The 12,709-nt window shown below is 37.3% G+C and overlaps 1 protein-coding gene across 1 annotated transcript; it reads right to left on the minus strand.

The window, feature by feature from the left end:
• Nucleotides 1-8: 8 nt before the first annotated feature.
• CCDC66 (coiled-coil domain containing 66) lies at nt 9-11,689 on the minus strand (the record flags this gene model as incomplete). The annotated part of the gene is made up of 12 exons (XM_010145053.1): nt 11,675-11,689; nt 10,384-10,810; nt 9,389-9,524; nt 9,132-9,235; nt 8,086-8,210; nt 7,115-7,288; nt 6,239-6,370; nt 3,462-3,715; nt 3,002-3,086; nt 2,113-2,274; nt 536-683; nt 9-103 (listed from the first exon to the last, which is right to left on the minus strand). Coding segments are annotated over exons 1-12 (1,848 nt in total), but the record flags the coding sequence as incomplete, so codon positions are not given.
• Nucleotides 11,690-12,709: the final 1,020 nt, after the last annotated feature.

Genomic DNA, 12,709 nt, shown 5'->3' on the forward strand with positions numbered 1-12,709 from the left:
TTCCGAGGAGAAGTCTGCTGATCCATCTGTCTCTTAATGTCATCATAAAAATTACAACTTTGATGTGAAATGCTAATATTACAATTTTCAAATTCTGTATCACCTAAAAAGAAGTAAAACTGTTCAGATTAGTAATGTACGTTCCATTTAAACCACGCTGTCAGGTTATCAGACTGTTGTCCAAGCAAGACTGAGAACTATGGTTCAGATCCTCATATTCCCCCTTTTTCAGCAGAAATCGAATCAACAGCACACAGGTCTGAATATTCCCCATGCATTCCTGATAGTGTCTTTATACTTCTGTAATACTGTATTTGAAGCTTACTAAAACCCAATATTAATTAAAAAGCTAATATTAGTTAACACTGCCTTTTTTTTTGGAAGGTAAATAAGCTGAAATGATTTGGCTTGTGAAGCACATAATCGATTTCTGACCGAAATGCCAACAGGAACAATACCAACAAAACAAAACCCACAGCTCGCACACAACCACCAAAGGAACAGTCAAACGGAATGCAGAAAGACTAGTACTTGCCACCACCAAGATTCTTCTGAAGTTTTGAAATGTCATGACCCTTCTGAGCCAGGTCTCGGATGCGCTGTTCCTGTTTTAATCGCTGTGCTCGCTCTTGAGCTTTCTGCATTGTCTGATAGAGCTCGTTTGTTTTAAGAGTCACAAGTTCCTTGAGAAAAAAATATTTAATATATGTGACCTTTTATTTTGAGAATAAAATTAATAGAATTATTTAATCCCCATAAAAACCTAAAGGTTTACATTCATCTTATTTTGGGTAAACTTTTTTTTTAGTAAAAACAAAACTAGTTGAGTAGATGCAGTATGTAACATATACTTGGTCTGAGTTAGAACAGAACTAATTCTGTTCAGAGATTCTACTTTTCAGCTAAGTCCCTTCCAACTAACTGCACTTTCTGAAGTTAACAGCATATTTGGGAAATGGGGGGAAGGGGAGAGGGGATAATAGAGAGTGTCTGTCATTCATCTGGAGCTGGCCCAGACATCACTTTTATGATTATAAATTCAGAACCTCTGCTGTGCTAATGCAGGATGTACAAACCTAACAGTGAAAAGTGAGCATCTAGATCCTACAAGTTATTTGGATATTTATCTCCTTTCTAATAAATTCATCTTTACATAGAATCACGGAAGAGTTTGGGTTGGAAGGGACCTTTAAAGGTCAGCTACTCCAACACCCCTGCAGCGAGGGGGGTTTTGGAGGAGCTGAGCTATTACAGAGAAAGGTTACTTTCCCCATTTTTTACGTTTGTTCTAGCATCTACAGGCAGGTGCTCTACATTTCCACCCAGAAAATGCAGAGAAATCAGGGATCTGTACTTCTGCAGGTTTTAGAGAAGGGTGCATTTTTGGAATCACCCTGTCTTATGACACCCTGGAATTTTGCTACTGTTCCAGATATGAAGCAAACAGTAATAACTGATACTGTGCCAAAAGAAAGAATAAAACATCAGACAAGGCTTTCAGCCTTCTACAGAGGTAAGCATGTGTACAAATGCACAATCTGTACTTACCCAAGCACAAAACGTACTCTTGGTTTACCTTTCAAATTAAAGGAGTGTGTAAAGCTAAGTGTTAAGTTACAGAGGATAAAGCTCTAGAACAAAATTACTCTTAAGATGACTTTACCAGAATATATTCTGAAAAGTCTTTAATCCAAAGTGAAAGCACATCCAGTCAGATAAACTTCATGGTACTGAAGCATCTTAAAAGCATCAAGTTACCCAACAACAATAATTGGATCACATACTTTCTCGGTAATTTTTTAATTTAAAATTTACATTTAAAAATGCATGTTTCTGCATTATTTAAAACTACAATTCCATTTTTGCCAGTTCTTTGTAATTTCTTTTCCTGAAAAGGCCCTTGTTCAAAAAAAAAAATGAAACATGCCTTAAACTTGTATGGTGTTACAAATTTATTAATTGAAGAAACAATTTTGGTTCCAAATGTCTAAATTTCAGATAGTTTTCATTTTCAAAATGGTAAGGATTTTGAAGAGGAAGAACAAGAACCATCCTCCTCAAGCCCCAGTATTATTACAGACTATCCGCACTGAAGAAAATGCAAAACTCCACCTCCTTTTGCTTTTGTTTCAGCATATCTTCTTCAAACTGTTTCTGCATTTGTTCTTTTTCTCGTGCTAGGCGCTGTTCTTCTACTTGTTCTTCCCATTTTCTGTGCTCTTCCTCCAGTTGTTTCTTCTTCCGTTTTTCTTCTACCTGAGCCATTATTGCTTTCTAGTAGTATTGGGAAAAAAAAGGAAAAGTAAAAGAACTTTAAGGTATTATAAGCTGTTTATTCATATCCTTCACACACATGTATAATAATTAAATTTGGACAAATAAAACAAAAAATCAAGACCATTACTGCAGTTTGAAATACTCAGAGACAAAAAGAAGCAGCTTTTTATGTTTTCAAAAATGCTTTTCATTTTCTTGTAAAGAAAAGATGGTCTGATTTTTACCTTACGTACTGTAAACTCGTATTTTATTTACCAGAGTTAAGAGGTTTCTTACATACATACTGACTTCTTTACACTGTGCTAGAGACATCATCATGCAGATATACATTCAGTTAGAGTGTCACAGAAGGAATGCAAATGACAGTAGAAAATGAAAACTGAAAGATTCATGGAGTGAATCTGTAAACATCAGTCCTCCTGCTGACAGTGGAGACTGAAGAAAAACACACATGAATCTACTAGAGCTCTGAAGACTGAACTGTATGTTTTCTGAGGAAAGAATTCAGTTACTGAAATGCAATCATCTCTGTACAAATGTTAAAACTGTAGAGTCTGACTGAATGAAATACCATTAAACAACTGCAAACATGTAACCTGAAGCATAAAAGTCAAGTGCCTCACAGGATTCTGATATTAAATCTCATGCTTTATTCATGAGACAACACTACCTGTCATCCTTTCTTCTCACTAAAATAGTCTTAGACTTTAAAACAAAAGTCTACCTGATGTTCTAACTGTTTCTGCCGCCGCCTGAATCTCTCCTCAATCTGTGCAGGGTCCAGGAGAGCAGTCATTGAACGGAGGAAACTATGAACACAGAAACACGAAAATATTTTTAATCATTACAAAATAATCCTAAGGCCTTTCTTATTTAGAATCAGTTAGGTTTCAAGTAGTATGTTCATACTGAGGTTATCCCATTGTATTAATTTACAACTATGAAATTATTTTTACTATGGAACAAAGTTAAGGTAATTTGCAGTAAATTTCATTAATGAACAATGGAAGCATTTGTGTCCTTCAAAAGTGAAACAATAGGTATTTCTGAAAAAAGCAAAAGCCAAATAAATAAGATACAAAGATCTGATTTAAAGAATTGTGTTCAGGTATTTTTAAAATTTCTGAGGAGGTATCGGGAATGTACTGGCTGGGAAGATGAGTATCCTTACAAAGCTCACGCACCTGACTTTCTGACTGGGTTCCAAAGTGCTGGTTTTAGCAGCTTTTTCTGTATTTCCCACCTGTAAGGGCATGAGGTTGTCTAAAGCTGCAGGTGAAGAAGGGTGAATAGAAGCCGTCAGCTCCTTAGGGCCAGGTGACAGGCAAAGACTTTCAGGCTGCTCTTTGTACATTCCATTTAAGGGGTGCTGTGTATCAGCATTAAGATGGTTCTTTAAAGAATCAAAATGCATTGCCCATCTGTCATGCTCTTCAGCCTAAATACAAAGCAACAACAACAAAAAAAACCAAACAAACCAGAAACGTGCTCAATTTCACTGCTTCTATGAAGTGGCTAACAAAACAGGCAATAGACATCTTGTACAACAGGAACAACTGAAAAGCTCTGTAATGGAGTTACAAGACAGACAGCGGTTAATGCCCTAAAAGGCAAACCAGAAGTGTCCCTGTTGTTTCAAATGCAAGTCAGATCAGAAATTATACTACTGAGCCATATACTTAGTCAACAAAAAGATACTGCTACTATATTTTCAGAAAAAAAACTCAAAATTAGAAAGCGGGGGGAAGAAAACTTAACATGGATTCAGGCTTTTTGGTATTTTTTCAATTTCTGTTACTATTGCATTCCACAATTTGTCTGTGGAAGCAGTTCTGTGAACTGCTTGATCGAGAGGTCAGTACCCTGTCCACCCTGCCGTGCTCTCCTCCTGTGCTGTACACATTCCCTCTCTAGTAACATGAACAAGAGGCATCTTTTACAGTGGTCCTACATTTTCCCCCTCCATTTTAATTCTGGATGGTAGCAGAATTAATGTGCTTTGGGCAGGGATACTAATCTCTAACTTCCTATTTTCAGCTGGACAGACCTATTATAAAATAAGCCTTCTTTCAAAATCCCTTCTACCCACAGCAGCCACCACTGCTACCCTAGCAATGTACCCACCACTTCTGTAGACTCTCCGGCTTATCCTTCTGGCCTAGCGTTGGCAACTGGGACATTTTAATATATCACTAATAAAAGATTTTTTTTTTATTAAGGGGCCTTTGATTTTGCTATAAGTACTGAGAAGGTTTTCTCTTCTGACTAAAAGAACTCTTTCCCAGGAGTCACTGGAGAATGGCTGCCTCAAATGTAGACTCTCCGGCTTATCCTTCTGGCCTAGCGTTGGCAACTGGGACATTTTAATATATCACTAATAAAAGATTTTTTTTTTATTAAGGGGCCTTTGATTTTGCTATAAGTACTGAGAAGTTTTTCTCTTCTGACTAAAAGAACTCTTGCCCAGGAGGCACTGGAGAATGGCTGCCTCAAAACTGGCATTCTGCAGGAAAAAAAACTAACCTAATCTAATCTAATCAACTTTCTGGGAGCCCTTTCCTTAAATGAAAACTCCTTTGTGTCAGAAAAGTTTTACATCTATTTTAAAAGATGCAAGAAAATCACAGTCCAAATAATAAGAATCCAAATTAGTCTTCCTCCTGTTCCCTGAGTTTTGTTCCTTTTGAATAGTCTGTGATGTAGAAGCAGATCAGAGTAGCTGGAAAATCTACTTTATTCTTATGCAAGCTTGTGGTGCAATATGAGGAAGGGTTGAAGAGGATAATGTAAGACCTGCAAAAAAAGATGTCGAAGAAAATGAGATTAAGAGCACGTTAACTTCCTTTCAGAACGAGGCAGAAAGTGAGGTTACTGTCAGGTTACTCGCTGGTGACTTTCCCCAGCACACCCATTGAATTAGAAACCAAGACAGGTGGCAAAGGAACCTGTCACAGCTGTGTTCCCTTCACAGCTACAAAGCTCAGTTTACAAAGGAAATCAGATCTCTTCAACAGCTCAGGAAAAGAGAAGACTTGTGTGTAGGTCTGTAACCAGCCTTAGCAACATGGGCTTCTTCTGGAGGGTGTGTAGGAAAGCTCTCTTCTAATATTACAAACTGTGGCATTAAAAAGAATTTCTGTCTAGGAATTGTGTAATGGCTGTAAATGCTTCAGCTGAAGGTAAAAACTGCATCCTTTTAATCCAGAAGGCCACAAACTATGAACATCCATATCAAACAAGTTCTGGTAACCAAGATTGTCGTTCACTGACAATACAGAACATGTCATGGTGTGAGTACATTTGGTGCATGGTGAAAGATATAATCCTGGGTTAAAATTCTGTGCAGTAATTAGGAAAGCTGGATTCTAGCAATAGTACAATCTCAATGCATGTTTCTTCACTTCGTAAGACAGTCTTTAAGAAAAGCGTGTCAGTATCGGGCTGTACAAGAACACAGAGTATTCTCCTGACCTTAGAACTACTAACAGGAGAAACAGTAACATGTAAGCTTCTGTATCAAGACCCTCCAGGGGTAAAAGATCAAACTGGCCCATAGTGACAGGATTAGAAGTATCTTCAGGCATTCTACCTGCAAGGCAATTTTGCTGGCCATGGTTTCCTTCCAGACCCTGCATTCAACAGGCTGGAAAATCCAAAGGGAAAAAGAGGTAAGGCTATTTTCTTCAACGCTTTCTGGAGAATAGTTTAAAGAAGTTTCGTAAGAGTGTATGCGTATTAAAAGAGCATTTCTAGAACTGGGATTTGAACACCACACTGTAGTCATCTGTAACTTTCCTTCTCTTTTCTCATCTCCTTTATGATGAAAACCTGGACAAACTGCAGGTAATTACATCTTTTTCACTACTCCGTTAGGTCTGTGATTTCATCTTTTACTTCTTAGAACAAAAATAGAGAGGAAAAACTTATTTTATTCCAAAAGGTCCCTCTAAACCATAGATACCTTTGATAAATAAAGTTTTTCTTCTATTTTTCGTAGCTTAGCTGCTTCTTTCTGTTTGTCCAACTCTTCAAGCCACTTCTTCTGTTGCTCATGCTTCAAAGAACTAAAAGGTCGTTCCTGTGGCACAGCTTCCTGAAATAAGGTAAATGCTAATGTGTTCCTTGTACAAAAAATTCAGTACCTTGTCTAGCCACGTAATAAAGACGTGGCAGAAAACCCTGCCTTCAGTTGCTAGGCATAACTGGGCTGTTCTCTTACACAAAACCCAGGAATGTAAGTTTGTAACTGTAGCAAGTGTCTCATTGCTCCATAAAAATGCTTGTTAGTTAGAAAGATGCTAAATAAACCAGTCTTTGAATGTTGAAGGTAGATTCAGCACCACGATCTAATTAATAGATACCTGTCTCAAGTAAATTCTAGATACTATCTTCCTTCTTCTGTTTCTGCTTCTTAATGCGTATCTGTATTACTGAACAAACGGCAGTGGCGCTGAGACCTTTCAGTGCTATCTGACAAAAACCACTCTTCAATCAGTGCCTGCTAGCAATAGCCCAAAACCTACTTCCTGAACCTACTGCCCTCAATATCTTTTTTTTTCCAAGTCTCCTGTTTCTGTTACTTTCCCACTTGTCTATTTCTTTAATTCATACTTAAAAGCTAATTAACACTTCATCTCACACCTCTAGTACTGTTCTTCACAACAGCTTTGAAAATGCTGTCTTCAAAGCATCAATATTTTGATAAACGTTCAGAAACAATTCTTTACATAAAGGAAAAGGTTCTACTGAATTCTTCTGGTTTACAAGAATTACTGAAGATACACATCTGTTATCAATAACTAAGTAAAAAAACCTGCATGCAATTTAAAAATCTTACCCCAAAACCAAATGCTGTGCAACTGACAGCTGGTAAGCCAGAAGAACTGACTTCAGGAGACTGCTCAGCTGGAGCACTGGAAACACTCGGTGGAGCTTCACTAGGCTCTGTGGTTAGAGCAGTTGTACAGACACTTTCCTCAGGGGCAGTGAGTGAGTCAGACAGAAACACGGTCTGCAAATAAATTTTAAGACTCGATTGATTTAGTTCACCTGTTCTATTTGTATTAAATAGCCTTTAACATAAATAAATTGTACTTCTAGAAGCTGCTATTCAGCAAAACTTCAGCCCAAACTTCTAACTAAGCATGACATATACTGTATTTCTTATTTACGTAGATTGAAACAAATTCTTATGGGGCAAACAAATTCTTATGGAGTGGTGACTCTTCTAGGAATGTTGAATATGACACAAAAAAGGAATTTGATTTTGCTGTAATAACCGATAGCAGGTACAACCTCAAATCCTGTTTAACAGCAGTCGGTTTGACTGGAGAAGTTTCATCTCGGGATGTTTACCTGATACAGCATTTTTAAAGCAACAGTTGACTTTTTAAAAGGCAGGTTAGAGTAGAAGACAACTTGCTATGCTCGTTATTATGTAAACCATCACATATATGACAGCTCATGAACAATATAAATAAATATATGACTAGGAATTATATTTGAGACTTCCACTAAAGAGAACTAGAAAAGATTTATTCCTTTTGTTAGGAATCAACGTGGAAGGACAGGAATGAATTGCTAATGCTATGAAGATCTTAACTTGTGAAGCTACAAACTGGAGTAATAGGTCAGCATGAAACAGGGAGTTGCAGCAATTCAGACCATGAAAGAGCTTAAAGTGACCACTGAGGCTGGATTCTACTGGGTTTGTACAAAAATGCGATTCTCGTATGAATTAAAAGTTGAACTGTTCTGGAACAGCGCTGTGAAAACTGTGTGCTCTTTTGTGTTTAGTGATAGCCTTACCTCATCTGGGTCAGCCGTTTCCACTTTCTCTTCATGGATTTTATTATTGCCAGGTTTTGCCCAGAAATAAACCCCTTCTCCCTCCAAAGTTTCTTTCAGTTTCTTCTTTAGTGCCACCTGTTCATCTACAAATAAAGAAACTCTAGTAAAAGTTCCTAATACAGACATGTAGCAGGTTTTGGTTTTGGCTTTTTTTTTTTTTGAGAAAGCAGAAACACTCCGCCCTGTAATTTTGTTTGAAAAATGGACTACAAAAATAAGTCTCCATCGTCTGATCAATCAGTCTAAACATGACTTTGCTCTTAAGAGGACAGCGGCAGTCTCTGCCCAGAAATACAGAGCTAAATGGGGAATCTGAAACTTAGCAATGTCCCTGGGAAAGAGGGAAAACTAACAAATAACCAAATACATAAATTCTCCCCATTTTGCCATACCAGTCTTGGATTACTGTAACGTTAATAAAACCAATGGAACCTACTGACTATGCAGAATCAAACTCTGAAACCAGATGGTCTACACCCAAGTTGAAAACAAAACACAATGCTCCTGGATGTGAATCATAAAAAGCTTAACTTGTCAGAGAGGATTTACTACTGCATTAAACAATTTAATTTTTTTACGGAGATTGCCCTTGGCAGGTGACAGGGCAGGACTGCAAACTGTTTCAAGTTCAAATGGCAAATTGATATGTTCAGTCATGCTTGTAGCTGAGGGTGACGCTTCTCCCTTTAGAAGACAAATGAATTTGTTAATGATAATGGCTATCAAGTGGTGGCAAGTCACTCCTAAAACATGAAGCATAAATGAATGTATGTATTTGAGATAATAAGTATCTGAAACACTGCTGCAAGAATTTATAGATAAGCTCTGTGTAACATTTTGAAATACAAGAATCTTAATCTCTCTTGGAGACTAATAAAACTACTTTCAAATTTATAGCAACTGCACTGATGTAAGTAATTTAAAAGAGTATAAGGAACACAAAGTTTCTTGTCACCCTGAGTGTACTAAATTGATTAAAAATATATTCTGTATATCATGAGTACCTAATTCCTTCTTCCACTGGGTCTTCCTAAATTCTAGTAAGGCTTTCTCCCCTTCTCTTTCACCCAAGGTACTAAACATGTCAGCAGGTTTCCACGAATCATTCCTAGAGAAAAGGAGGGGGAAAAAGAAGTTAATCTGCTAATTTTAAATGTAACTTTTAAATTAGCATTTATAAAGGTTTTTACTGTGATTGAGAACTACAATACAAATCTTGATTGTATTTATATTTTGTAGATGACAATACAGATCTACGTACATAACATTCTGTCCTGGCTGCAGATAGGCTGCTTGTTTCCTGCTTGTATCAGAGTTAGCTTCATCTGCAACAGCTGAAACCTCACACGCTTTATGGAGCAATGTGAGAACGTTTTTCTCTGATGCCTCAGTAGTATCTGTGGTAGAATATAAATATATATAGCAATATATGTAAGTTTATATGGCCATTAAACTTTCTTCAGCATTGAGTAAATACTTTGAGAACAGCAGAAACCTGCCAATTCCCCGTATTTCACAAAACTCTTTTCAGCCCTGCTTGTATAGCTAAGGCACGTAAGTTACAACGTCACGGGGTATTTTTAGAATGCTAGACCTAAGTACACACTTATTCTACGCTAAGCACTCAGACTTTGGGACTCAACTGCAGTGTGTCTGGGTGGCAAAGAGCTGACCACCTCCACATGTCCACAGAGAGGAGTAAGGATGTAATACAGGAAGACACATGAGAGTTCTTAAGCTTCTCAGTAGAAAAATTGAAAAAAACCCACCCCGAACTACTGAACAGTAATATTACAGTTAGGCAAAAAGATACATGTACATCTTTGGACCAGAGGAAAATGGCACCATTGCTCTTGAGACACATAGAGAAACCTCAACAAAACTGGAAAGACCTATCTTGTTGAAGTAGTGGGGTATTTTTTTTTCCAAACTCCTAATGATAATGGTATGGTGCAGATGTACAGTTTTTACTCGAATGTAAAATGGTTCCTTTTTTGCAGAACTGCTTGCTGTTTTGCTCTTCAAAGTACCAGAATACTATCAAGCAATCCTTAGTTTTTACTGTTAAAATTATCAGACATTTGGTTTCTAACAGTAACAGGCAATTTCACATCCATAATAGCAAAGAGTATTTTGTCTGAGACCATTAAACATAAGAGTACCATCTCTGCAGCCTGCAGATAAATTATGAACTCAAAGCTTTCACATTTTGTTCAGTTCCCATGAAACTAACTTGTTCAACTATCAGTATCTTACCCACTTCCTCTTGCTTTTCATTCTGAGTCTCAGAGATGCTTCTGTTCCTTCTAGTTCCCTCTTTCACAGTCATCAGGATCTGTTGAAGCTGTTCTTGTGTTAAACACACGAAACTGCTTAGGTCTTCAGCTGATACACGTGGGTTTTGAGGTTTCTGTTTATTTTTTTTAACATTAGGATTCTCTGAATCAGGGTATCTGTTCATGCTCTCTCTTTGGAAAATCAAAGAGTGATCTTTAGTTGTGGCTTCATGTGAGGAGTGTTTGGTAACTTGGAGTTTTTCACCTTTCGTCATTGATAAGCTTGATTCACTCCTTGGTTTTGTTAAGTTTTCCTGCTTGATACAAGCATTTTGTGTTGACCTGAGATCATGCCCAGCATGCCTCATCTTCAATGCCTGTTTAGATGCTCTGGCTTTATTACCCATCTGTTAAAGCAATAAGATGTCACTATATATTATAAGGAAGTAAAACCACATGGGTAACAAACGAAAACAAGATTGCAGCCGCAAGTAAACTAAGTGTCCTTTTTCTTCTCTGTTACATCAACAGAAACTAACGCGGTATAAATGAGTGAAGCATCTTCATGAGTACTAGGAACAACCATGGAAGAGAAGACAGCATCTAAATTTGAATATTTAAAAATGACAGTAGGAAAAATAACTTCATGTAGCATAACATTTAAAAGAATTAACAACCATTAATTCTGCTTCCCTTTGGTGTTTCTGAAGCCTGGCTTCAAACAGGTATGTTGTCACCATATAGCCAATATTATGTCAGTCTTGATTTTTCCATTCAGTACTAAAGTTTTATCCTTTTCAAGGTCCTTGATGTACATCTGTAATTACCTCCTATGTATCGAGACCTTTTTCTGCTTGCTCTCCCTCCCCAACCCACTGCATTCCAGTTTACTGACACGGAGACAACCTGTACAACACAGTTGGAACGTAAACACGCTTCTGAACCCTGTTTTACCAGAATCCTTTTAAGGTGTCTGGAAGTTGATTTAGATGATTCCCTATGTTGCTGTAACTTCTTGACAAAGCACACTAAAGCATTCTGCAAAGGTAAAAGCAGTGAGAGAACTTCTAATCCATCCTTTTTAACAGCTATTATGAACCTAAGAAATCACAGAATATCTCAAGTTGGAAGGGACCTATAAGTACTTATTTATCTTTCATAAATACATTTGATTACAAGTATTTAGGCCGTTCAAATGTGTTCTCAAATTTCTGTATTAACAAATTAGTTAATTTGTGTGCTTTAACCAAAAAAGTAGTGTTTCTACTTACCTTCATCGCAGGCTTCGATTTATCTTTTGTGAAACAAACAAACACAAACATACAAGAGAAGTATTTAATAACAACTTTCTCCTGAAAAATGATCTTGAGAAATTAGTAAACTGTTATTTCATCTGATCTTTGCAAGGCAGGGGGAAAATACTTTTCCCACAACATCTGCCCCACTTATAATACTTTTTTTATTTCAGTATATACACACTTCAAAAACATGTTGGAAAAAAAATTAGATACATTCCAGACACTATTTCCGGTTTTCTACAAATCTAATAAAATTATTGTGCTAATCTGATCCTGCCTTGCTATTCATTCTGTTTCTCAGAGAGCCCTGTGGTAATGGCATATTTTTAATAGTTTACTGTGGTTTTTCAGTTTGCTTTGTGTCACATCCTTCCAGGATAATCCTTGCACCCAACCTCATCTTACTACGCGATGTTACCTGCTTCCATTGTTGACAGTCTCAAGAAACAGTAGTTGCGTACTCAGGCCACCCATTATTGTTCCCCTTACCTATGCCCTGAAAGGCTCTTCACTCTTTTAACCCAAATCTTAGAGGGCGTATAGAGGTGTACTGCTCTCAAAAATAATATTAAGTGCTATGTTTAATATAATACTTACTAATAAAGAGTATTATAATATTAATAGAGGGAATGTGGTACTCAACACAAGAAATCCTGCACGTACGACTAATGGAAATGGGCAAGAAAATAATAGGGATGATATTTTAGCAGAACACATCTGCTGGAAACAAGGCTGCTTCAGCGGCACTATGCGATTATTGCCCTGGCAGTGGCTGTTGCACATTTTGCACTGGTAGCCCCTCTAACTTTTTTCTTTTGCAATACCAGTTACACTGGAGATCACTTGACTGTTCTTAATTCTGCAAAACCAAACCTAGTTTCCAACCTAGACAAACATTTGAAAACCTGGGAGTAGCTGAACTGTTGTCCTGCAGAGACAGGCATTAAATCGTGAACCATCTTGATAATAAAGGTGGTCTGCGGCCGTGTTCATCACAGGGTTCTCAAC

This window comes from Buceros rhinoceros, unplaced genomic scaffold (genome assembly GCF_000710305.1).
Source record: "Buceros rhinoceros silvestris isolate BGI_N320 unplaced genomic scaffold, ASM71030v1 scaffold19751, whole genome shotgun sequence".
Taxonomy (NCBI): domain Eukaryota; kingdom Metazoa; phylum Chordata; class Aves; order Bucerotiformes; family Bucerotidae; genus Buceros; species Buceros rhinoceros.